Source organism: Pipistrellus hanaki (assembly GCF_964339955.1).
Source record: "Pipistrellus hanaki genome assembly, chromosome: 10".
NCBI classification, from domain to species: Eukaryota; Metazoa; Chordata; class Mammalia; order Chiroptera; family Vespertilionidae; genus Pipistrellus; species Pipistrellus hanaki.
Window position 1 is genome coordinate 14,298,546 of NC_140512.1, and position 27,468 is coordinate 14,326,013.

Below are 27,468 nucleotides of genomic sequence, written 5' to 3' on the forward strand. Positions count from 1 at the left end.
GCCTGCTACCTAGATTTTGAACAAATTCTTACCTGCCTCAATATCCTTATCCGTAAATTGTGGGAAAGAATACCTATCTCACATGTTGTTTGTGAGAATTCCAAGAGTTAATATGTGCACAACGCATAACACAGTACTGGCATCTGGTCCTGTCAACGTGTGTATTCTGAATATTAATTTTCATCATTACTGCTCTGGTCCAAACTGCCATCATCCCTTTTCTGGATCACTGCAGTAGCCTCCTAACTGGTTTATCTCTGTCCCCTGTGAATCACTGTAATCTAGTCTCCCCCGTGCAGTCAGATTACAAATCAGATCATGTCACCACCCTCAGTCTCCTCCTGTTGTTCTTAGGATAAAAATGCAACTCTGAGACATGACCACAGGGACCTGAGCTGCAGCTACACTGGCCCCTTTACACCTCCCCATGCTCCTTCCTCCCCTCTGTGTAGAATGCTCCTCTGGCTTCTTTACTTCATTGACTTTGTATCATCCTTAATCACACCTCAGGTCAAGTATTGCTTTCCTGGGAAAGCCCCCTGGGCCTCCCTACGTCACATCCCCCCATTATGGGCATGTGGAACGCTCCTCTTTTTACCACTTGTTTCTGTTGCAGCAGTCATGTGATTATTCATTGTCTATCTGTCTTTTGCACGAAATTATAGTCTCCTTCAGAGTACACACTTGGTCTGTCTTTGCTCAGTGTTTGTATCTCAGGGCCCTGGCACACAGAAGGTGCTAAATGATATCGGGCTGAATGAATCAGTGACTCTGGGAAAGAGCTGTTCAGAAGTATGGCAAGGGTGACATGCAATTTACTTCTTCAACTTAGTTTTATAACTTAGTGCAAAAGTTATTTAGATAGAAAGCATGAAAATGGACAGACTTTTGTTAATTAAATAGATAGTATAGTAAACACTATTTTTGTATTACTTGGAACTGAGAGCAATAGGAGACATACTAGTATTTGTGTGGCAAGGAAAGTTTTGCTATCTTACAAGTTAGCTGAAAATTTCATTTACCTGTTGGGTGATAAATGGGGAATGTAAATTTGATGGGTCATTATAACAAAGTGAAACTGAGATAAATCATTTCCAACGACTATATTTCTAAAAATTGAAAGACATATTACATGGCAAATATGGTTACGGCATTTAAATCTGGGATGTTTTTTATTTGTAGTCAGATGTTGGTGGAAGGGTTTTAATAATGTTTTGCCTTAGAAGGATAAATACATACAGAATAGATATATATAGAATATAAGGTTCTGAAAAAAACTGAGGAACAAGATAATATAGAAGACTGATAACACCAAGATAAAGATAATTACCTGATTATCTCTATCTTCTATCCTGTTGTGCTCTACCAGGAAAAAAAAAAAAAAAGAAAACCTTTGAACATCTCAGTACATAGTGTCCTGAGAGATATATATTAGAATATTTTAAATACGGATGAGTTGTTGAAGAAGAAGAAGAAGAAGAAGAAGACGACGACAAAGAGAACAAGAAATCTGGGAATTTTTTTAAAATATGTTTTTATTGATTTCAGAGAGGAATGGAGAGAGTTAGAGGATAGAAACATCAATGATGAGAATCATTGATCAGATGCCTCCTGCAAGCCCCCCACTGGGAAGTGAGCCTGAACCAGGCATGTGCTCTGGACCCTTCAGTCCACAGGCCCAACGCTCTACCCAAACCAGCCAGGGCATCTGGGAATTTTTAAAGATGTAAAAATTTCCAGGGCAGGACAAAAATATAGTCGATATCTCATTAGTTGATGTTTATTGCTCACATAGTAGGTATGGGCATTGTGCTATATGCCTTACCTGCATTAGTTTACGTCCCTCTCTCAGCTCCCATTCAAAGGGCAGGTAGCACGTTTCTCATGCTATAGATGAAGAAAAATGGGGCTTAGGGACATAAATAACTTGGCCACCATCTTACTAGCATGGCATTAAAATGGGTAGAATCTTCTTGTTAAGGTTACTTCACCTTCCCAAGCCAGAAAAGCCTGGAGGTGATAACACCTACCTTTGAAGAGGGTTGTGAGAATTAGACATGACCTAAATAATGCCTGTCACCCCTACTTGGCAGATAATAGGGGCTCGCTAAATCACCATGCAAACTTCCACCCAGCCCTGTGATCACTAGTAGCTGACCCAGGATTGGCCCTGGAGCCCTGGGATTACGTTATTAAAGTGTAGTTCCTCTGTACTACAACTGATGAGAAATACAGTGTGCTGGAGTACTAACAATATCACATTACTGACATTTTAGTACTATGGTTAGTGGCTAAGTACCGTATTTTTCCCCCTTGAGAGGAAACCGTTAATAATATAAGCCATTTCCACAGCAGGAGGCCAAGTGGTTTAGATAAGAGTCCTTAACTAGGATAAAGGAAAAGGGACATATTAGGAGGTCTGGATTACAATTTGCTTTAGCCCTGAACAGTGTGATCTGCTATTCTCTAGTAAATGAGGCAAGACCAACATTGAGATTAAAGAAGTTCTGGGACTCTACATTTCTTAGACACCAGATGTTTTAACTCTTCCTAATAAGTCAGAATCTCAAAAACTCAAAAAGCTTTTCCTCTCTGTGGGATATTAATTTTTTGTGGCTGTTGCAAAGGGTAACATCTCTTTCTTTTTTACAGCTAAGTACTATAAGAAAGCAAGAAAAGATGTGTAGAAATACATGTCTATTTTACTTCTTAATTTCACGTACTGTAATAAATGCTAATTTGTTAAGTACTAAATCTTACAAATTGAGATTTTACAAATTGGGAATTAGCAATAGTTTAGGCAGTACTTTACAAACTGATCCTCCTGGCACCATACATGGTTATTGCAATATTATTGACTCTATTCCCTATGCTGTACTTTTACATCCCCTTGACTATTTTGTAACTACCAATCTGTACTTCTTAATCCCTTCACCATTTATTTCTTATGGTGATGTGGTAACTCTTAATTTTAAAGACTGTCTTTAAAAAGGAGAATGGAATTTATTTCCTCTGACCATTGTTTCATATAAACAATAGTTTTATCGTGTAATTTATATTTTTACACCCTTTGCTTCTTTTAAATCTTTAAATAAAATGTCTATTAAGTGTTTGGAGAAAAAAAAAGAATTGTAGTTTCCCAATTGCAAATAGCTTTCCTTGTGACCATTATACACCTGTAACGCCCTAACTGTGAAAAACTCGGGCATTTTAAAAATATATATTTTATTGATTTTTTACAGAAAGGAAGAGAGAGGGATAGAGAGTTAGAAACATCGATGAGAGAGAATCATTTGACCAGCTGCCTCTTGCACACTCCCTACTGGGGATGTGCCCACAACCAAGGTACATGCCCTTGACCGGAATCGAACCTGGGACCCTTCAATCCGCAGGCCGACGCTCTGTCCACTGAGCCAAACCGGTTTCGGCAAACTCAGGCATTTTTAAGAAATTATTATTGTTATTAGTAGTTTACATTGGGTTTTCATGGGATTTAACTGTCATTTTTATACTAAGTGGGCACGGTGTCACATTTGACCATTCATGCTGCTATTATGATCAGGTTTGTTTTTTGTTTGCGATATAAATTTTCAGGTGAGGTATTCCGACATCCTCTTCTGCTACTGACCGCTGGCGGGAAGGCATGTCTGTGCCCCTTTGTGTTAGATTTCTAAAGTGAATGTATCTGGAATTCAGAGCCGATGCATCCTCTCCTTTATGTGCTGCTTACTGATGAGTCTTTTATCCCTTTTGTTTGCAGTGTCCCAGTTTGAGACCGAATTCTACATCAGTGGTCTTGCGCCTCTCTGTGATCAGCTTGTTGTGCTTTCCTACGTGAAGGAGGTTTCAGAAAAAACGGTAATTTATTTCACTTCAAATGCAGCGGGAAGAGTGGGTTGATTTTCAGCAGAGTACCGAGATCAGGTTGTCCGTGAAAGGGCTCTGCTATAGTCTGAGCAGAACCTCCTGACCTATCAAATAAGGTCGGCAGAGATCGCCCTGTAGACCTAACGTCTCTGCCTTTCAGAAGCTCCCACTCATTGCCTGCCTTTGTTCGTTCTGCTGAGCAAAGGGGAGTCCTTTTTTTTCCACCTCTCTCGGTATTTTAATCGAAAGGAATAAAGGATTCCTCTTCCTGAAAGGCGAAGAAGCTAAGCTGACACTGTGCATTACCAGAAATGACAGCAGTGACGTTGATCTGCAGCAACAGGGCCCCTGTGGTCAGAGGGAATTACGGAGAGGGCAGTTCATTATTTCCTGTGGTCCAGACATATTTGTCTACTTCCCAGCGGCCTAGTGGTGCTGAGCAGCTTGATTCCGGCTTTGAAACAGACTGTTGCTAAGTCTCAGCTATCCGTGCACACGGCGGTATGAAATGTGTGGCTGAATAAGAAGCCGCAGAAAATCGAGATTTTGGGATCCGGGACTTTGGAAGGAAGCCCTTTGCTTGGTCCCGGCAGGGAGGGGCGTGCACACTCAGCCTCTCTTTGAAGCCCAGGTCGGCCCCACACCCAACTTGTCTTTATGTCAGAGTCCAGGGGTCCTGTCAGGAAGGAGAAGGGGTGGCTTCAAGGCATAAACAAGGAAAGCTTGTTATAAAGGATTTCATTTTGATTCTGTATATAAAAGAAATAGCAATTGATTATCTAGTCCTTTGCAGTTTACAGGCTCTTCTTTTCTGTATCCTCTCCGTTCTTTCCCTTTTTTCAAATGCCAAGGAATAAAGTGGGGAGAAAAACCCTGGGAGCCCCGGGTTTGAAGTGGTAGCTGCTCTCAAGCGTTTCTCTGAGCTAGCACTTGCATCAGGAAGCCGTCGCTATAGTAACCTGAAATGCTGGGTACCCGTGTTGCTAGGCAATGGCTTAAGTTGTAGGCTTAAGTGAACGCTCAAACCTGCTAAAATCAATAGGGCTGGCTTCTAGCTCTGTTGCAGGACATCAGTTTATTTATTTATTTTTTAAATAAAAGTGGTGGGAATAAATACGCTACTTTTTGATGAGGAATGTGGGGAGGATTGAGAATGTGATTGAAAGACATAAGGAAAAGAGTAGTAAAGTGAAAAAGGGAAAGCCTAATAAACAAGTGGCCAAAAACAGAAAGAGAGGGAACCTTTGTTAATAAAAGAGAGTATTGGAAAGGAGTAAAAGCAAAGAAAGGGCAACCATGTAGAGCAAATTAGAAAATGAAGTTTTTTCAGAGAAAGAAGTGAGGGTCTTGCAAATGGCTTAAAAATGTGTGTGTCATTATATTCATTTTATATAACACCAAAGAACACCTTAAATCCTTATACAAAGAATAAACTGATAAAATTAAGGCAAAAGGAATAAAGGAGCAGCTTGGGGCCAATAATCCCCCACCCAGCCTTTTATTCCATATCAAAAAGATAGCTTAACTGCAGTATTAAAATTCATTTTTATATCATTCAATATAGTATCCCCCAACATGGCTTTCTTTTTACATGTGTGCATTTTTTTCCATACAGTTGCAGTCAGTTACACACTATTCCTTATTGCCATATTTTTCGGGTTCTTATTCCATTCTCTCTCCATGTGGTCATGGAGTCTTCCATCATTATCTCTTACTAGATGCCCAGTGCATGAAAATTTGTGCACCCGGAGGGAGGGGGAAGGAGAGGGGGTGCTCTGCCCGACCTGCACCCTCTTGCAGTCCAAGCCTCTTGGGGGATGTCTGACTAATGGCTTAGGACCACTCCCCCTAAGCTGGCAGTCAGACATTCCTCTGGCAGGCAGGGAGCGGGCCTAAGCCATTAGTCGGATATCCTTAGCTCTGCCACAGAGGAGGGAGAGGCTACCACCACCGCAGCTGCACTGTACAGACATGAGTCGGCTTCTGGCTAAGCAGTGCTCCCCCTTTGGACTTGCTCCTGCATTGAGTGACTGCTGCCTGGTGGTTAGTACATGTCGTAGTAACTGGCCATTCCCACTCATTCTGCCATTAGGGTCAATTTGCCTATTTCCCTTTTTTTTTTTTTTTTTTTTTATATAATAGTGATTGTGTACTATTTTACCTGGTTGATATACCCTAATTTATTTAGCTATTCCCTTAATGTTTTATTTTTCTTTTGTTCAATAATAAAATAATTTATGGTAAGAATTGTGGTAAGCATTGGGGGTTAAAATCCTTTACAATAAACTCAGGACCAAATTCCTGCTTCTAGGAAGTTCACAGATAAGCAGAGTTTGTTTGGCCAGTGAACAATGGTTATCAAACAAGGCGATGAATCACATTGTTCATGGTTTTCTTACACATACTAGTATAAAGGAGCTCTTTATCTGTCTAGCAAGGCAGTTTTCTTTTACTATTATTTGATTCAAATATTTTTTTTATTTTGCTATTTTTTACTTTGTTACAGCAGTTAATTTTTTAAATATTCACATCTTTCAGCTTTTCCTTCATTTTTTTGTTTCAAAATTGAGATAATTCTCATTTAGCCACAGATCTGATAAATTATGCTCTGTGTTCACTGTTGTTTTTCTCTACTGATTGATCTTTTATAGTTGCTCTTTTATTTTGGGGATGTTTTCAGTGTATGAGGGGCATAGCTAATGTAATTGCTTCTCAGTTAACCTAACAGAATGGATCAGAGGAATCCTCGAGGCTCACTGTTCACCTGGGGAGCCTGAGAGCTGGTGGCGGCCTGGACGTCCCTCCTGTTTCATTGCGCCACGCTGCGGCAGGCCTTGTTGCTTCGGATAGTGGTCAGGTGTCTGTTGTATCCGTGTGCTGAACGCCCCACATCATGAACTTCAAAGTAAAACAAACTGGGTTTGAAATCCAAGGTTTACCATAAGTCCCAGTTTTTTTACAAACCCAGTTTCATCACTGACATATGTAATTTTTATCTTAGTAAATCTTTTTTAATGTATTTTATTGATTTTTTTTTTACAGAGAGTAAGAGAGAGAGAGAGAGTTAGAAACATTGATGAGAGAGAATCATCAATCAGCTGCCTTTTGCACACCCCCTACTGGGAATGTGCCTGCAACCAAGGTACATGCCCTTGACCGGAATCGAACCTGGGACCTTTCAATCTGCAGGCCCATGCTCTATCCACTGAGCCAAACCAGTTTCAGCTTAGTAAATCTTTTGATCCTCAGTTTCTTTATCTGTAAAATTAGGAACAATATTACTTACTCAGGGGTAATTTAAGAACTCCCTGAGAATAGTCTCTGTACTAGTGTAATCACATTAGGTGAGTGGAGCTGTCAGAGGTCCTCAGTAAATCACCTTTTCCCCTTCTGTCTTGATCGAGAACTGCACTGTCCAAAACTGTATGTCGCTAACCAGATATTTAAATTAAGTTAGAACTACATTTAAATTAATTAAAACAAGGATATTTAAAACTCAGTTTCTCCGTCACTAAAGTCATCTCTCAGGTGTTCAGTAGGCACCAGTGATCACGTCTGTCATGTGGGACAGAGCGAATAGGGAACATTGGCATCATCTCAGCCAGTTCTGCTTCAGACGTAACTCTTAATCTCTGACTTTTTATTTTCAGCATTACCAGTAAGTTCGCCTGTAGTGGCAGCAATTTGGATAATGGAGCAGTTGGTAATATTATTTGTATTCTGCTCGCATTTTATTGGTGATGAAGAAGTGTAACAAAGTGGTCTAAGGCTGTGGTTGCCGTGGCATTGAGTGGACTGCACTCGTGGGCTGCTGGCATGGCACAGGGGTACCTGTCCTGTTTATCCCATGGAAAGGTCGGAAAATAAAACACAGCTCTGAGGCTATCTGTGTCAGGTGGCTAGAAGGGCTTCGATCTGCTGAAATGATAAAACCAAGGCATTTGATTATGGCTAGCTAAATTTAATTTGCATAATTTGTATAGCTGTCATTCAAATGAGCTTTTTTTATTTTCCTGTTTGCCCTTAGGAAAGAGAATACTGTGCCCGGCCCAGGTTGGATATTATCCAGCCACTCTCCGAAGCCTGTGAAGAGATCTCTTCTGATGCTTTGACAGTGAGAGGCTTCCAGGAAAACGAATGTCGGGATTATCACTTAGGTGAGAAAGATGGAGGGGCTGGCTCATCGTATTGCTTGCATTTATATCCAGCACCCTCCACCCCCTTCCACTCGAGTAGCACAACAGGAATTTAAATTAAGGTGCTGAAAGGATCTTAGAGAATAACTGGGCAGGCATCTTAGATTGCAAATGTGGGCATCGAGGCTGAGAGACACTACAGAACTCACTTGAGCTCCCTCAGCAGCAGAAGGAAGGGGGAGGGGAAAGGATGGGGCCAGGATGGAGGTGAGTAGGCTCTGGGATCTTTGTTTTTATACTTGATCTATGGCCCAAACTATTTAAAGTGACACCTAACCTACATTGATGTCAAGCAGCATGTTCTAATTACTCTCAGCTTTATGTCCATAGACGGTGTGCTCTGGGATGGCAGAGAGGTTATCTTTCTGTTTGTCACCAAACACTCAGAGCCTAGCAGAGGGCCCGGCACTTACTAGGGATTCGCTGAGTATTTGCTGAGTGGATAAAGGAACATAGTCAGTCACTGCTCACAAATAAAGGGAAAAACTGCTAGTTAGTCATACCAGAGACATCTGTGTTTGGGTATCATCACATCCTTCAAAAACGCATTGATGAAAGTAGAACAGCTTAGGCTTTCAAGAAGTTCTGCTTTAAAGACAATTGAAATTTTTGTGTGATATTTTTAGTTCTCATTTGAACCAAAGCAAATGAAGAATTACTCTATACATGTTTGAGGTTTCTTATATGAATCCCCTGATCATCTGAGAAATGTGAGAAGAGTATTCTGGACTTAGCAAAAAGCGAACGTGACTCACAGCGGAGTGTCCAATCTAGGTATTTTGCTCCAAGCAAACTCTGCTGCACACTTAGAACCCATTGAGAACAAGTCTTATAATTGAATTCTGCAGGAAACCCTCACAATTGGCGTTGTGCACAACATGCTGAAATGACAGATTATATCCCCAGGGCTCGGGGCATCTGTCACTTATGCTTTAGATGGCCTTGACCTTGATGAGGAGGAAACATTTATTGCAAACTATGGGGTGTGGTTGTTCTATAAAAATAGGACAGTGCTGTAAATGGCCATTAATAAAGTTTATATACAGTTCATGAATTCTGATATGCAGTAGAGATGGAGCATTTTGAACATTACCTTTCAGCTGAAGTCAGAATATATTAAACACAGAATTTTAAACTCACCTTGTTTTTAAAAAAGGTTTTTGGCATTTCTCCCCTCCTTACCTTCCTTCCTTTCCTTCTCCTTCCCTTTCTTTTTTTCCTTCTAAATAATTTTACAATTGAATATTTTTTAAAGCACTAGAATATATTCTATCATTCTCTACCTTGTCCCACCCCTACCTTCAATCAAAACTAAACGCACAACCAAAGGTGTCGAGTTTTCTGTTCACGCTTACTAAGTTGGGTTGCCTAACCAACTCCCTTAAAACCACTGCCCACGTTTCTGCTGTTGAGTTGCCCAGATGTCCCTCTCTTTCTCACCCATAGAGTATTCTGAAGGGGAATCCCTCTTTTACATCGTGAGTCCAAGAGATGTTGTGGTAGCGAAGGAACGGGACCAAGATGACCACATTGACTGGCTCCTTGAAAAGAAGAAATATGAGGTAGTTTTGATTTCACTTTCTTGAAAGTATTGGCACATCTGTAGCACAGAGGATAAAAGGTTTCTGTGATGAATCTTTGATGTGGGTGAATTAGAATGCCCTATCCTAGAAAACATGTTGGAGGCTAATAACTTTCCAGTATTCCTTTTTAGAAATGTTTTGGGGAAAAGTTCATAAGGAGGTTAACTAGCTTTACTGTTTAATGGAAGAGGAGTTGGTAATGGAGGGAGGGAAGGGGTTTCACCCAGCCTGTTGAAGTGTTTATTTTGTGTTTATTCAAGAGAAATAAAATAGAGCTAGTATTTTAGAATTGTCTGTTTGGATATTTTTGTGGAATCATTCCTTTGGTGCTTATTTCATATATATAAGTAAAGCTGTCAAGTTAATGCTCACTTAGGTTGGTTGAACTATCCTCTTCGATGAGTTCAGATTAATTTTAAAGGATAAGAACCTGAATTTTAACCTCGTAACTAGAAAGCCATTTTTGTGTAGGTTTAGTTATAGAAACTCTCTGGATGGGTTTTTATACTAATCAGCTAAAAACAAACAAACATAATCTATTTATACTAGTGTGTTGCTTTAAGTTTGTAACCACCTGAAAGGATTTGGGAGGAAATGTTTTTAACTTATAAACTATTTAGAGTTCAGACATTGATACTAAGTTTATACCTTATTGCTTTAGCTCCAGTAGTTTCTTAAAGAAATAATTCTGTGTTTTAAACATTTGTGTTAAAGTAATCATTATAAACTTAACAGAATAAAAGTCAGAGAGTTGCAAAATGTTATTTGTAGATATACCTAAGCATATGCATATAGTTTACTTTTTATGTTTCACAAAGGAAAAATATCCCTTTGTCAATATAACTCATACAGATTTAGAATGACAGATGGCTTTTTTTGTTTGAACCTGGGAGCTGTAGTTACATTTTGCTTTCTGCCTGCAAAGTAATTCTAATATCCTAATGTGGAGATGAATTCAGCTGGAAATACGAGGAGTCTGCATTTTGGTTGGCTGCTTTTGTTTGAGTTTGAATGCAGTGAGGTTCATTCAGCCATAACATTAGCAATTCCTATGCTAGAAGCAAAAGCTGCAGGAAAATGGGGCTTTATTTATGTAGTGTAGAACTCTTTAAACATAATAAATGTAGTGTTTATAACCCCCTGTCTTTCTCACTTTCTCCCATTTTTCCTCCTTCTCTTATCATGCTCATGTAAATATAGGAAGCTTTGATGGCAGCTGAAATTAGTCAAAAGAACATTAAAAGACATAAGATTCTGGTAAGTGAGTAATTTTATTATTTGAAATATAGCTTTACCTTTCAATAAGTTATGATGAAATTGAAAGTAATTTAAAAAGAACTGATTCTTTCTGCCTTTTGAGAATTTCTTTCAAACTAATTCTCCAACCTGTAAGATCAAAATATTTCATTTTATTGAATCAGTTTCTGCTTGTAAACAAGAGACTTGAACACCTGCTAGGAGGTAGTTGTAGGTAATTTGGAAACCGGATTTATGAAATACATTCTAAATACAAAGCTTTCTAGTTATGTGTGGTGAGATTTCTTTAAGTCATAGATAAAATCACATTATCACAAAATGTATCAAGAGTAGTTTCATGAAAGTGGATTGCTTCAGTGTTTCCATAATAACAGACTCAATTGATTTTGTTATGGAGACTAATCTAGGACATCAAATACATTTTTATTACATTTGGACTCTGGAAAAATATAGTGACTGAAAGCCTATTTCTTGCTAACTGTGACAGTGAATGTGCAGAAGGAAAGCAGAAAACAAATCTTATCCTCTGAGTGTGAAGTGTCTCTAGAGACCATCTAGCCCAGGACTCTTATTTACAGAGAAAGGCTGGAAACTTAGTCTTTTATGGCTGCTTGTTTTCAGCACAAATTCCTTTTGACCATATTTCTCCTACCTTAAACTTCTCTGTAAAACGTCACATAAAGGCCAAATTCTTAAAAATGTACAAGCAAAAAAAACTCAGGAACTAAACAGAGAAAGAACTAGAGCATCTTTTTATTATTATTATTCAAAATTATGGAGAAGAAGCAGGGATTATCTAGAAATGAGGCAGAAGATGTTCCAGCCAATAATATATGTGATGGTGAAACTGCTTGGCCTGCTTGGTTATGTGGAGCAGTGAGGGGCTTATTCATAGGAAGAGTCTGATTCGGAAGGGCCATGTGGAATGAGGAGCTTGGCTCTGTTTTGGAGTCTCTAGAAGACAGGTTGAGCTTTCAGTGCCTCATCGCATTTGCTTGATAGAAAGATTCTCTGATGGAGATGGGGGCCAGAGGGAGGCCAGCTGAAATGGGAACCAATGAGGTGTGATTCCCTTCTTGGTGTGGAGGTGGAAGTGATGAGACCTGCAGAGTTGAGAGGAATGGAGTGGTGAAGATAGATGGAAGACATGGTCAACTAGACTCTGGGGTTTGGTGACCGGCTCTGTGTGCATAGGGAAGTGAGAGCAAGAAATGTAGGCTGACTCCCAGGCTTTGGCTGGTGGGTGGTGATGCCATTCAGAGAGAGAGAGAGAGAGAACAAGAGAAAGAGAAAGGGGTTGGAGGAGAGAGAGTGAATCCAGATAGAGTATTCATGTTTATTCATCTGGAAACCCAGTTTCCTCATTTGTAAACTCAAGGGTTTGAATTACATATTTTGGGGGTCTTATTTTCACTTGAACATTACTTTTAATATTTCCCTTTAATATGATGTCCTGTCATTTTGTTTTACTTACAGCATTTCTTCAGACTTGACATAGACAGGTAGCTCACATTTTACAGATGAAAGCTCATTGCAAATTCTAAAATTTGTGAAAATACAAGTATATTAAAAGATGATTAGGAAGGGAATGAGTATAATTACAGAAATCTGCTTTTAAAAAAAGAGCATAATTACATAAAGCAAACTAAGAAGTATAAATAGGTTCCCGTCAGTAGTGCTAATAGGGCCCCAATGTCATGGCCTCTTCAGAAATAGACTCAGCTTTTCAGTTGTTCCAGTTAATTATGAAATTCCTTCATTTAACTTTCTCTAGGACATCGGCTTGGCATATATAAACCACCTGGTGGAAAAAGGAGAGTATGACATAGCAGCACGGTAATAATGACATTTACTTGCTAATGTAAATAGAACTGGTCAATGTCAGCAGTAAAAATAAGCCATTCTCTGCAGTTGACAGATGCTTTTTATTTAATCTTTCTAATGGGTAATTTTTGACTATTCATGATTTTAACCACAGAATGAATTGATATATATATATATATATATATATATATATATATGCACATGCCCTTCTGCAGGCTGCGTGTACAAGGCTGACCGGAAGATAGCCTTCAGGCCTTCTTTTCCTCCCCTGAGATTTAGGGACGTATGTTTCTTTCATGTGCAAAGGGAGTAAAGTTTTCTTCCTACATGAATACTTCCTACATGAACACTTCTCCAGATTATATACGATACTGTGACAGGATTCTAATATATATATATTATTTAACCACCTACTATCTAATTTTTACCAAATAAATACTTACCTCATTAATGATAAAGGTGTCAAAAAACATGAAAAATCTGAGATTTTTAAAAATATATTTCATTGATATTTTTACAGAGCAGAAGAGAGAGGGATAGAGAGTTAGAAACATCAATGAGAGAGAATCGTCAATCAGCTGCCTCTTGCACAACCCCTACCGGGGATGTGCCCGCAATCAAGGTACATGCCCTTGACTGGGATCTTTCAGTTTGCAGGCCGACGCTCTACCACTGAGCCAAACCTGAGATTTTATCCTTTTTCTAAGCTAACAGGTTACCCTGTCACAGTTTCAGGGGTGCCTGAGCAATAGTAGCAGCCCAACACCAGCGTTTGTGCCAGATGCCACCGCACTGCACAGACAGGGCCAGGTGACCCTGCACAGGCAGTGGGCTATGTGACAGGAGAGGGACTCTGAACTTAGGGTGTCTGATTCTTTTATAATGGGCAGTAAACTTGCCTTCCCTTGACCTCAGAGGAAGATGTTACTTTTATTATACTGGACAGAAGACAAACCTGCCCTTTGCTCCGGAGGGAAGCACTTTTTGGGTCCTCTCATTTTCAGGGCTCTTCACTTAACCAGTGTCCTTGAGAAGAAGATAGTGTAGAATAAAGACAGTCAGTGCCTCTGCTTACAGTTCAATCGGAATTGTCTCTCAACAAGACGGTGCAATTAAATGGAAATGCTCACACTGCAGGCTCCTGGTCTGCCGGGGTGTGTGGTAGGCAGAAAACATCCCTGTGACGGTCTGGGTGAGCCGTGGGAATGGCTTTGCCTGCGGCTAAGTCCTGCACATGCTCTTCTGCAGGCTGCGTGTACAAGGCTGACCGGAAGATAGCCTTCAGGCCTTCTTTTCCTCCCCTGAGATTTAGGGACGGATGTTTCTTTCATGTGCAAATGGAGTAAAGTTTTCTTCCTACATGAACACTTCTCCAGATTATATACGATACTGTGGCAGGATTTTAATTTTCTCAAGTCTACTTGTGTAGACATTATTTAAAGTCATTGAAGAAGTGGCTTAAATTGGCACTGCACGGTACAGTGACATATCTTCAAGGCAAGAAAGGTCCCAAGATCAGCAGTGCTCATCTGATGAACAGGAAACTCAGAATAGGAAAGTCATGAGAAAAACCTCTCATTGTATGTAGTCTTCTGAAAGGTATTCATCTTTATTTATAAGTATTGTGTATTTTTATGATTTTCATCAACCTTGTATATACAGAACAAGTGAGTATCAGTGCCACTTGAGAAAGAATTTTGTCAAAACTCTGAGATGAGAGATTCATTTAAAACATGAGGGGAAATGTCTACTTATTCTGTCTCGGTTTATTTCTTTTTACTAAAACTTTCTCTCTGGGATGTTTTTGCTACTAGCAAATGCCAGAAAATTCTTGGAAAAAATGCAGCACTCTGGGAATATGAAGTTTATAAATTTAAAGAAATTGGACAGCTTAAGGTAAGCCTAACTTTATTTTTTTAACTCTTAATTTTTTTATGTAGTACATTAATATAGGTATGCCTCGGAGATATTGTGGGATAGGTTTCAGACCAGTGCAATAAAGCAGATATCTCAATAAAGCAAGTCATATGAATTTATTTCCCAGTGCATACAAAAGTTGTTTACACTATACTGTAGTTTATTAAATGTGAAATAGCATTATATCTTAAAAACAAAAAAACAAAACAAAAAGTACACATATCTTAATTAAAAAATACTTCATTGCTAAAAAAAAAAAATGCCAATCATCACCTGAGACTGCTGGAAAAATGGTTTCAATTGAGTTGGTCCATGCAGGATTGCTACAAGCCTTCAATTTGTATTTTAAAAATTGCAAAGTCTGTGAAGTGCTATAAAGCTAAGTGCAATAAAACAAGGTATGTCTTTATTGAGATGGAAATAAAATTAAGACACTAATAGTGACTTCTTTATCAGGAAGTATTATCTCACCTAGGATGAAAAGTCAAACTTTCCGAAATTAGTTTAAAAGTTAGTTTATATATTATATGTATAAAAATGAACATGTAATATATAAATGATGTGTTCACTTTCTTATCCCCTTCCAGTTCTGTGTTCAGATGAAGTTTTCATATTCCTTTTTTTTTTAAAACAAAAAAATTCTTGATTGATTTTAGAGAGAAGAGAGGGGAGAGAAAAAGATTTGTTCCACTGATTTATGCATTCGTTGATTGTTTCTTGTATGTGCCCTGACTGGGGAATTGAACCTTCAACCTTGGCAAATCAGGATGACTCTAACCGACTGAACCAGGGCTAGTTATGTTTTTTAGTGTGGTTTTTGTTATTTAATCTTCATGAGAGGTTATGTTTTTAGAGAGAGAGAGGAGGGGGAGAGAATGAGAGAAACATTGATGAGAGAAGCATCAATTGATTGCCTCCTGTATGGGCCCTCACTGGGGATTGAACCAAAAATTGAGGTACTATGTACCCTGACTGGTATTTGAACACACAACCTCTTGGTGCACAGGGTGAGGCTCCAGCCAACTAAGTCACCTGGCCAGGGCTAGTCATGTTCTTTTTAGTGGATGTGAAAAGTAGGTATAGTCTCATCCAGTAGATTTTAAAACATGAGGGTGTTTTGTGTGTGTGTTCTTTTCAAATTTACTAAAGATTAATGCTTTTTAAAATAATATTTTACTTGCTGTAAAATAAATGGAAAAGTTTGACTGTGTAGCTCTAACAAATAATTTTGATACTTTATTTTTTAATATTTTGTTTTGTTTTGTTTTGTTCATCCTCAACCAAGGATATTTTTTCCAGTGGTTTTTATAGAGAATGGGATGTAAGGGAAGGAGAAAGGATGTAGGGTGAGGAATGTGAGAGGGAGCTATATAGATGATGAGAGAGAGAGAGAGAGAGAGAGAGAGAGAGAGAGAGAGAGAGAGAGAGAGAGAGAGAGAGAAACATCCATCAGAGAGAAACACATTGATTGGTTTCCTCCTGCAGATGCCGCAGTCTGGGCAGGGGATTGAATATGCAGCCCAGGTACATGCCCTTGATCGGGAATGGAATCTGCGACCCTTCAGTGTGTGGGGCTATGCTCTAACCACTTACCAACACCAGCCAGGGCCATTTTTTAAAAAAGTCTTTCAACTTGGTGCACAATATCAAATCAATAAAGTATTTCTATATTTGTTTATTAAAAAATAAAAATAACTTTAACGTGTGGGGATCTTTTCATTGGGCTCTTAGTGTTGTGAATATTCTTTTAATAAAAATTCCCAGTTACTCAGCTGATCAGCCCCATATGTGTTCTCCTCCCCGGGAAACCACCAAGGACACTGCCCCTCCTGTCTATCGGGCTGCTTCTGGAGTGTGTTACCCAGTGCTGTGGCCATGTTTACCAGGTGCCGCCATCACCTAGATCTCCCTTTTGAGTACCTTATCTATGCTAGAAGTGTGTGGTAGCCATTTTTTACTGTATTATATATTATTGATAATCACTCAAATTAATGTGACTCCATTTTCTTCCCAAATCAGTCATTCTCCTTTCAATCTGTGTTTATGACATCACATTATACCCATTCCTCCCTGCTTAGTAGCTCAGTGCCACTGTTTTGATGTGAACTCCTAACTCTCCGTATCCTATTTAATCTCCAATTCTTGTCAGTTTTACCCTGTGGGTATCAATAGGGCCTCTCGCTTCCCTTCTGGTACTGCTGCCTTAACTCTTGATAGCTCTACCAGCAACCCTGACCCAGAGTTAGCTGTTTAAAAAATCAGTGTGCTGCTCTCACTTCCCCAATACCTGTTGTTTGCCTCCTGCCCACATGATAAGATCTGAACTCCTTTCAAGACCCGCCTCACCTTCCTCTCCAGCCTCACTTCCCTTCCGTGACCTCATTCCACATCTGTGACTGCCCTGGATACAGAGTATGCTTTCATGGCCCGATGACTGTGCTCATGCTGATCCTCCTTTTAATATAATCTCTGTGATTGTCTCCCTCTTATTATTTAGATTTTCATTAATTCAACAGAAAGAACAGAGATGTGCAGGTTACCCTAGGCAATTTTTATTTATTCACTCAAGCATACATATCCCTCATAGATACATTAAAAAAAATTATGATATAAGAAAATAGAATTTATTTGAATTTTTCCTCCTCATAATAATTTCCTAAAGTACTTTGTTGCCTTAAATTTTAAAATTGAAAATGTAATTTTATGTTTTCTGCATTATTGGAGTATAGTTTTGTTTCACCACTTTTTAAAGATTTTTGTTATGTTTTGATTTTTCCCTTTTCCTTCCCTAGGCCATTAGTCCTTATTTGCCAAGAGGGGATCCAGTTCTGAAACCACTCATTTATGAAATGATCTTACACGAATTTTTGGAAAGTGATTATGAGGTATGGCATTTAGGCATGGTCATATTTACTTGTTCTCGATGAAAAAATATTAAGAATTATAGAAAAATAATATAATGGAGCAACTGTTTTAAAGTTAACTGATTTGCAGTTTGTGTTTGGTAGATGAAACTGAGATAAATTCCAATGACTACTAATGTTAATGACGTAGATGGAGAAAATCGCTAATCCATGTAAATTTTGGAGATTTTCTTTAAGTTACCACCTTAATAGAAAAAGGGACTCTGGCCGGGACCGGTTTGGCTCAATGGATAGAGCGTCGGCTTGGGGACTGAAGGGTCCCGGGTTCGATTCCGGTCAAGGGCATGTACCTTGGTTGCGGGCATATCCCCAGTAGGGGGTGTGCAAGAAGCAGCTGATCGATGAGTCTCTCTCATTGATGTTTCTAACTCTCTATCCCTCTCTCTTCCTCTCTGTAAAAAATCAATAAAATATATTAAAAAAAAAAAAAAAAGAAAAAGGGACTCTGTGCCATTTGGGGATTTCATAAATGGAATAGCAGCTGCAGTTGCTGTGTATAATCCCCCTTAAGAAATCAGAGCTTCCTAACATGTGAAATTCAGAACTAAATTTGCCAAAGGAGAATTAAAGAGAAATTGAGGGGGTAGGAATGAAGCAAGGAATTGGAAATGATCTGTTTGCTTATTAAAAGAAAGGCAGTACATGAATTGATTATCTACTATATACTGCACTTTTTACATGCAAATTGTGATGTTATACTCCCAATAGCACTCTACACAGTCATTTCAATTTTACAGGTGAGGAAACTAAAGAATGAAGAAATTAACTAACTTGCCCAAGGCCATACATTTAATAAATAGCATGCCAAATTGTAATTTAAGTTTGCATCCACCCAAAATGGATGATAATTTTTAAAGTTTGTTAATTAACACACATTTATTCTGAAAGTATCTGTTCAGTGCCTACTCTATTCCAGGAATGTGCTAGACACTAGGCATGCGAGTGTGAATGGGATGATGGTCCTTCAGCAGTCACTCGTAGTCTGAGTCACACCCAAGCATGGGAACCAACCGTTCTCGACAGTGGCTGTGTTTGTCCCGCAGACGAATTTGTGCTACTGTCATTCAGTGGGCAGAAGCCAGCAGGAATGCTGTTAAACATCTCACAGAGCACACAATAGGCCCTGCCACAGAGAATGATCTGTCCTCAGATGTCAGTCCAACTGCAGTCATGCTCACATGTAGGAAGGTTGCAGTTTGGATGGAAATGTGTCGCCTGTTGCTGTAGTGTCTCACCATCCTTCCTGAGGGTCACGTTAGGAGAAAGGGTGTAGGCCTATAATGGAGACTGTATTCCTGATTCATCTGTGATTTTCTTCTTACCAAATCCTGGTACTTTACAGAAGCAAATTGTACCACACAGTTTTTATTTCTAAATACCATTCATACAAATTCAAAGTAGTTTATTGGAGCATTGGTTGAGTTATTTAATATTAATGTGATCTTTTTCAATAATGTGAAAAGTTTTACTTGTATTTGCGGTGTTGTTCCTAAAAGTTGTCAAGGATCAGTAAGTAAGCTGCTCTACTGTAGTGAGTTACAAAACTGAGGGCTAACGGCAGGAATCTGGAGGGCAGAGGCTGCCCAGGACACAGGCCAAGAATCAGCCACGGGAGAGAAACGGGAGCCAGGTGATCTGGGGTTTTCTATCAGAACCACAGAATTTGAGACCTAGTGATAGGATCAGAGCTAGGGGATAAGACTTGAACCAAAGTCTCAAATCCCCAAACAAAACCAGATTTAGAGGCGGAGGGGAAGGAGGACAAGGAGGGTACCTTGCTGAAGGATGCTGGGCGATTCCCTGGTGGGACAAGCCACAGTGAGCCGTTGGCTGGCTGTGCAGCCCAGATCTAACGTGCGTGAGAGGCGGTGGGGGAGGAGCTGACCTGACAGTGTCTGTAGGATGTTAGAGATGCCATCCACATGCAGAATGAGGACAGAGCAAGTCAAACCCACATTCTCTTTGTGCAGTGATGCTTCATTGGAGGACCCGAGGGCATTTCTTATTTGTGCATTTCATCAACTAAGAGTAGACGTGGATGACACCACCTACTTTCCCAGGAGTGGTAAATCGCGATTAGGGTGCAGTAATTCTGCCTCTCTTGGCCACCCCCAAATCTATAGTCTGAAAATTGATACATTTGTGGGCCAAGGTTTCCATCATAAAATTATTTTGTCTGTTTCCATGAATACTTTTAGGCGTTGTTCAGACTATTTAAATCGTTTACCTATTTAGAGAGTGTTCTTCCTTCCTCTCCCTTGGTTAGGGTTTTGCCACGCTGGTCCGAGAATGGCCCGGAGATCTGTACAACAATTCAGTCATAGTTCAAGCAGTTCGGGAGCACCTGAAGAAAGACAGCCAGAACAGGACCTTACTCCAGACCCTGGCAGAACTGTGAGTATGACTTAGTGCTGCTTTTTTCAAATCGGTCTACATGGGATGTTTTTCCTACTTTAGGTCCGGTAAACTCTGAGTAGGGAGGACAGAGGGAAGGGAGCCCTTTATACCATTTTTCTATATTCCCTCTTAGTGAAAGCCTTTCATGAGCCTTCAGTGAACAACTACGAGGCAAGAAAAATATGCGCAATTGTAACGTAATCTGTTTCCTAGAGGAGAAGAGTCCTGGTGAGCAGTACCTAGTAGAGGCAGTGGTTCTGGGAGGGAAGGATGCTGCGTCTGAGATTACGTAGGCAGAATGGTTTCCCCACGAGACTGTGGATTCTGTCGTTCTTGGATCTCTGGTCTGTAAGTCTCTCAGACCTTAAACTCCTTATCTGTAAGATTGCAGGTAACAATTCCTTAGGGTAGGGGTGTCGAACTCAATCAGAGAAGGGGCCAAAATCTAAAATCCAGCCTAAATCTCGGGCCGAATGGTTTACTGGACAGTCATAAACTGACAATGTCATAAACTGACAGCGGAGTGCAGTGATGACAGCGCGGTGCGGGCCACATTGCAAGGCCTGGCGGGCTGGATTTGGCCCGCGGGCCTTGTGTTTGACACATGTGCCTTAGGGGATGCTTTTAAGACTTAAGTGATTTGTCATAATCAAGAACTAAGGACAGTACCTAGCGTTGATGTAGGGCGTAGGAAATGGAATCTGGATTATGTTTCATATTTATCGGTACTTTTACAAACTGGCCCAGGCTCTGTGCTATATGCCTGTCACAGAGAGATAGATAAGGCACGCCCAGGCCCTCACAGAGCCTTGGTCTAGTATAATGGTCGCCCACTAGTGGTCCATGGGCCACTGGTGGTCTGTGAGGTCCGAAAGGTTGGTGGCTGCTGGTCTAGTGAACAAGAAGCCAACTGCAGGTGATCTCAGAATGACAGTTCCTGCTTCAGGCCCTCCTTGGCACTCCCACCACTCTTTGGCCCATCTTACATCTTTTGCCACGACCAAGGAAGGTCTTGGCATAGAGGCATTTGTGTTTGTGGCATTCATCATTTTCTTCTGGGAACAGTGTTATAGACATTCCTTAGAGTCTGTAGTACCAACAACACACCAACGATACTAATAATTCTGTAGGACTGATGCTGGACACACAGTGCGGGTTAGTTCAGCTGGCTTTCCGGAGCCAGCATAGGGAGTTAAGCAATGTGAAAACCATTGTTTTAACAACAACAAAATAATTACATTTTATACAGCTCCCTTATCAATAAGCTTTTGGAATGTCATTATTTATTAGCTGAATACTGTTTATAAGAATTTGAACTGATTTTTCTACTACTCGAATAAGCATTTCCTTCATTCTGGATAATAGGGTGTGTTTTTTGTTTTTTGGTTTGTTTGTTTTTTGGGTTTTTTTTTTTTTTTGTCTGATATGTGGATTTCTATTTTAAAAAAGAGAATTTCTATAAAATAACATTTTTATTGAATACTGTAAATTTTCTAAAATATTGCAACATTGTGAGAAAGAAATATTTATTGGTCATGTATAGTTAAATCTCAAGGTATAGTTTAAAACAAAAAAACAAAAAAACCTTTTCTCCCTAATCCTGTTTTTCATTTTTTAATATTGTAAAACATGATTTTTATATGAATATATGGGTTTAAGTAAAAGTACTAATGAACATTAATGTAAAACATTTTTATTACCAGGTATACCTATGATAAAAACTATGGCAATGCTCTGGAAATATACTTAACATTAAGACATAAGGATGTTTTCCAGTTGATTCACAAGCATAATCTATTCAGCTCTATCAAGGATAAAATTGTTTTGCTAATGGATTTTGATTCCGAGGTAATGCTTTTTTTTATTTTAATAGTGATAATTTATTTTTACTCCTCCAAATTTTTAGTGACTAGACATTTATCCAAATTCTAGAGTAGCTAATAAATCACATAGCTTGACTGTATGCTGATTATGTTCAGAACACTCCAACTATCTCTATATGTTAGGTATTTTAGAAGTTGGCACTTAGAAATCCTTTATTTGATGTGATGTTTCTGTGAAAGCAGTCATAATTTGATGAAAACTTTTGAAATTGTGTGTGAAATAAATTTTTAGTAAAACAGTTCACATAATTCATAGAACCAAAGAAACTATATGCTTTGACTCATTCAGTTCTCTTAATTGTATGTTCCAGGATTGAAATTTTAAGTAAAGTTTTATTTTGATCTATTTATTGTAATTTTATTCCTTGGCATTTACAGATTGAGCTTGTGGAGTATCCACTGGCCTCAGGTGACACTTAGGTCCAAGACATGTGGAATGTGTTATTTTATTGTAAGACAAATTTGAAGTGAATTGCTTGACTAATGCAATTAGTCACAGCGGCCCTTGTAAAGTGATACAAACTGTGTGTGTGAGAAAGCCAATGATGATAGGTTCTAGTGATTGAAATATAGAGATTCATAAACACAGTAGTTTTTATTCAGAAAATTGAACATTTAGATAAATCACAGGAGAACCTTAGGATCCAAAAGGTATACTTGGATTTTTTTCAATTTTATTTTGAAATGGAATGTATTTAAGGGTATTATATGCTATATTATGTATATTTGTATTATATACATATGTTATACATATATTATGTGCTATTTATTAGTCTTCTTAAACTTAATTTAAATAGGAGGTAAATTTACTTTTTTAAAAGATAATTTTAGCCCATTTTTCATTCTGAATGAATCAAGTCCTCAGGAACTGCAGCTCTAAAATGAATTATTGCAGTTCCCAGGAAATTCAGGTATAGAGGTTCTGCTTCTCTGGCAGAGATAATTAAGAGGATGAAGTGCTTAATAAAAATTACTATACTTGCCCATGTCCTTATGCCTCCTTATTTACATATCCATGTGTCTCAAGAATCTAGTTTTGCAAATGTAGCTGTAGAAAAAAAAGGTAAATGAGCCTAAACTAATTGCTAGTCAAGAGTATGAACCAACATTAAGGAATCATAGTTTTCTAACTATAACATACCTGAAGGATAATCTCTAAATATCCTCATATTTCAGAAGAAAAAATCCTCTCTGGGGCAGACAGGTAGGGAGGAGCAGAGGCAAGAACAGGACCTAGGTATTCTGAGGCTCAGTCTCGTGGGATCTTGTTGCAGACACAGTCTACTTTGTGTTTTGTGAATATCCAAGGTAGCTAAAGTAAATTGTAAAGGTCCATAAGCCTTATGTCATTTTCAGACTGTAGGTATCTTACTTTTTCTGGCTCTTATCCTCTTCTCCACATAAGATCAGCTCCTTACATCTGTGAGATCTGTAAAGGGACTTGGTCAAAAATCAGGCAGCCAGAAGAAAAGGCTCATCTTTCTCCCTAACTACTGAGATTCACTTGAGAACTTTTGAAGATACCTAAGGGGTCAAGGAGGCTCTCAGATGTGTGTAGTCAAGATAGTTGGTATTTGGTGAATGATGACAAGATACTATTTCAGGAGTATGCAGAACACATAGACCTCAGGTTGAGGCCCATTTTAAAATGCATTCCTTTATAAATATATCACTTAATGGTGATTGTGAGGCTAAGGACCTCCTTATGTATAGAAAATAAGCCTTCTCCCTTTAACTGACAGCAAATACAATACATTGTGTTCAGTGTTCTCTTCTTATCTGGTGAATTTCAATGACTGTGGCAATTTTTTATTTTATTTTTTTTAATTTCAGAAAGCTGTTGACATGCTTTTGGACAATGAAGATAAAATTTCAGTAAGTGTCTTTTATTTTATTTTTTTGTCTTTTATTTTATTTTATTTTTATATATGTTAGCAGGTGAGTGTCTGGTACTGTTGTAACCAAGAAGAGAACAGATATTTATCAGATAATGTTACACCTATATTCCTGTCCTCTTAACTCTGTGTTTAAAATTTTCCTTTTTTCTCCAGATTAAAAAGGTAGTGGAAGAATTAGAAGACAGACCAGAATTACAACATGTGGTGAGCATAACCATCGTCGTCTTTTGCCCTTTAGATTGCGTAGTGGGACACATCACCTTTCAGTATTGGGGACAGAATCCTGCAGTGAACTCTTCACGTTCATACTCAGATTGCAGGTTTGCCCACAAACAGTGTTCTGTAATTATTAATGTTCAGCATGTGCTCTGCATCCAGGTTAGTTTACAGATCAGACACTCATTTGACTCACAAGTGATTTGTGATTTAAAAAAAAGTTTTATTTATTTTTTTATTGATCAAACTGTGCCTGGGAGTAAGCACCTTCCTTCTATCATTGCTGTTTGACATAATTGTAGCATAAACTAGAGGCCCTGGGCATGGATTTGTGCAATCCAGGACCCCTCAAGGATGTCAGAGGCCTGGTGCACAGATTCGGCCCGATCCCCACAGGCCAAGCTAAGGGACCCCACTGGTGCACAAATCCATGCACCAGGCCAGTTTTGGCTTGATCCCCTCAGGCCAGGCTGAGCGATCCCAATGGTGCAAGAATCTATGCACCAGGCCTCTAGTATGTATATAGGATCATTTGTTAATCTCTTCCTACTTTTTCCTCTCCCCCCTTCCCCCTGAGATTCATCAGTCTGTCCCATATTTCCATGCATGTGCGTTGAGCGTCTGCCCCTGGTGGTCAGTGTGTATCACAGATAATGGTCAAATGGTCAAACAGTCGCTTAGGCTTTTATATATAGACTAGCAGCCCAATGTATGAAATTCATGCAAGGGCCTTGGCCCGGGCTCCCACCACCGCCGCCGCCATGGCCTTCCACCCATCGCTGCCATGGTCGGGGGCCTCTGCCGCTTCTGCCTCAGCCCCTGATCACTGTGGCTTTGTCCAGCAGGAAGGACATATGGAAGGACATCTGGTCTAATTAGCATATTACGCTTTTATTATTATAGATTACAACATCACAGAATGATCAAGGGATAGTCTGTTTTTTCCCCCCTCACTTGACAGTCGTTAATCCCACTTCACTGGAGTGGTCTTGGTGGTGATGCTGTTAAGGCCCTCTGTTCTGAATCTGGGGAATATCTTGTTTGTCTGCGTTGCTATCATCATGGGAGTAAAGCAGGAGTAGGTGTTTGCTGTGTCCTTTAAAAACTGTAAAGAAAAGGCTTCAGTGACAATAGGGATTATTCTGGTAGAGAGCGCTCCTGTGTCTTAGCCCACCTCTTTGTACCCCAGGAGGAGGCTCTGGGAATAGAGCGTTACAGTTTTGTGCAGATGCTGTTGCTGTGTTGTTTGTGACTGGAAATCTCAAGATTATCTGCTGACCCAAGCAAGGTGGCCCTGTGCTGGCCACCCTGGCGTTTGTTTATAAAACAATGATTTTGGGCTCTCTTGTGCCATGAGGGAGGATCACAGGCGGTGGGTGCCTGTGTGACAGTGTGAATAGTGTAATTAGTGCATTGGGGAAATGGTGGCGACCTCACCCTAAAGTGGCTCATCTTCCTGTCAGGTAATGGGATGTCTCTATGCATTTGTTCTGGCTGATGTGACAGCTTTCCCTTCCTGCTTATGCCTCTGTGTGTCCAGCTCACACGCTGACCCCAGCCAGGGTCAGTGGAGGGCAGCTGCCTCTGTCAGACCGCGTGGAGGTCTGTCTGACTGTTCCCCCTTTCCTGCCTTCGGAAGATGTATTGGTCGTGCTCAGGCTTCTTTAGTGACCCTAACATCAGAGAATGTCAAAGGTCACCTAACCCACAGACAGCACCAACTTCAGGGGCAAGCGGATGCTCTGTGCTTCTTCTGAACCAGTTTTCTAGAGGTTCGAATGCACTTACATGAACGGTGTGATGCAGTCCTTTAGCCTCCCGTGGGTTATGGGATGTTTGTTTACATTAATTTCAATTTCTGTGTGATGTATTGATAGACTTAATCTTGCCTCTGAGTGCAAAGTGAATTACTCATTTCCTTTGAAGTCCATTAACTGTTTCAGACAGGTAGGGGAAGTAATCACTTTTGAAAATTAATTAGAATACCTGTACTCTTCTTGACTTTTAGTTGTTATTTTTATCTTTGATGTCACCGGTACAGGCAGCATATCATTGCAAATACAGATTCTCAATAATCCTAACAGAGGAGATGGAGAAGGTATGAGAATTAATTGAGTGCTTACTGCTCAAATTTTTAAGATCATGTTCTTGTCCTATAACTCTATCCCCTTTTATATAAAGGCAAGAATTTTTATGATCGAGAAAGACCACTAATCAAGTGTTTTATTACTGCAGAAAATAGATGATGGTGACAATATAAACAACTATGGTTGACCCTTGAACAATGCCAGGATTAACCCACAGAGGTGAAGATTGTATATAACCTTTGACTCTCCAAAAACTTCACTACAGTCACCCCTCTGTATCCTGGGGGACTGGTTCCAAGACCCCCTGTGGTTACCAAAGTGTGCAGATGCTCAAGCGCCTTTTATAAAATAGCATAGAATAAAGCATACACTCAGCCGTCCATAACGTGGTTCCCCAGCTTCAGATAAAAAATACTGTGTTTGATCTGCAGTTGGCTGAATCTGCAGTGCGAAACCCCTGATACAGAGAGGTGACAGTATATTTACTGAAAAAAATTAGCATATAAGTGGACCCACACAGTTCAAATCCCTGTTGTTCAAGGGTCAACTGTACCACCATTAGCATTTCTGTAATGCTTAGTGTGTGCCAGGCGTGGTTCTGAGTGATTTACAAATGGCAACTCCTTCAAACCGCACAGCAACCCAATGAGATTTTTGCAGGTAAAGAAACTCAGTCACAGAGAGATTGGTGACTTGCCCACTGGAGAAAGTGGTATAGCCAAGTCATTCTGGGCCAGAGAAAGTGTCTGAGTCTCCTTGTTCTGGCAAAGATATTTCTCTTTCACATTCAGATTTTTTTTTCTTGTAAGGTATTAAACAGGTATTGCTTTTCTCATTTTAACATTCCTGGTTTACCCCTTTGTTCTTTTTAGTATCTGCATAAGCTTTTCAAGAGAGACCATCATAAGGGGCAGCGCTACCATGAAAAACAGATCAGCCTTTATGCTGAATATGATCGACCAAACTTGCTTCCATTTCTCCGAGACAGTACCCATTGCCCACTCGAAAAGGTAAGTCACAGCTCCCCTCTCACACGCTGCAGGTGAGGAAGTTGTCATTGTGGGTAAACTGCTGGTCAGGCTAGTCTTCCTGTCCCTGCTCATCCTGTCCCTCTTCCGGGGGAAGACTGTTGCTCTAAGCAGAGGTTTGGCGGGGCATTCTGATAAGAGGTGGAGATCCTGATGGATTAGATTTTGGTAAGAAGCCCAAGGATTTTTTCTGTGCCAGGTTTAATTGGAATAAAGGGTTAATCCAGGGTTAGTCGACCATAGAGCAGACACTGTGTCAGGAGTCTGAGTCAGGGCACCAGGATCAGCATGGAGCCTCAGAGACAGCTGGGAGGGAGACACAGACTGTCCTGAGCCAGAAGGACTCGCTCCACTCAGGGCTTAAGGTTGATAACTCAGGCCCTGCACTCTG

The 27,468-nt window shown here is 39.8% G+C and overlaps 1 protein-coding gene across 1 annotated transcript in view; it reads left to right on the top strand.

Moving 5' to 3' along the window:
- Nucleotides 1-27,468, top strand: part of VPS41 (VPS41 subunit of HOPS complex) — a 109,759-nt gene that overhangs the window by 64,871 nt on the left and 17,420 nt on the right. Inside the window, exons 11-22 of the mRNA XM_084896414.1 lie at nucleotides 3,761-3,858; nucleotides 7,895-8,024; nucleotides 9,510-9,625; nucleotides 10,847-10,903; nucleotides 12,678-12,739; nucleotides 14,542-14,623; nucleotides 17,437-17,529; nucleotides 19,835-19,962; nucleotides 21,669-21,813; nucleotides 23,682-23,723; nucleotides 23,900-23,950; nucleotides 26,922-27,059. Of these exons, the coding sequence (XP_084752540.1) occupies nucleotides 3,761-3,858; nucleotides 7,895-8,024; nucleotides 9,510-9,625; nucleotides 10,847-10,903; nucleotides 12,678-12,739; nucleotides 14,542-14,623; nucleotides 17,437-17,529; nucleotides 19,835-19,962; nucleotides 21,669-21,813; nucleotides 23,682-23,723; nucleotides 23,900-23,950; nucleotides 26,922-27,059 (1,142 nt within the window). The remainder of the gene's footprint in view (nucleotides 1-3,760; nucleotides 3,859-7,894; nucleotides 8,025-9,509; nucleotides 9,626-10,846; nucleotides 10,904-12,677; nucleotides 12,740-14,541; nucleotides 14,624-17,436; nucleotides 17,530-19,834; nucleotides 19,963-21,668; nucleotides 21,814-23,681; nucleotides 23,724-23,899; nucleotides 23,951-26,921; nucleotides 27,060-27,468) is intronic.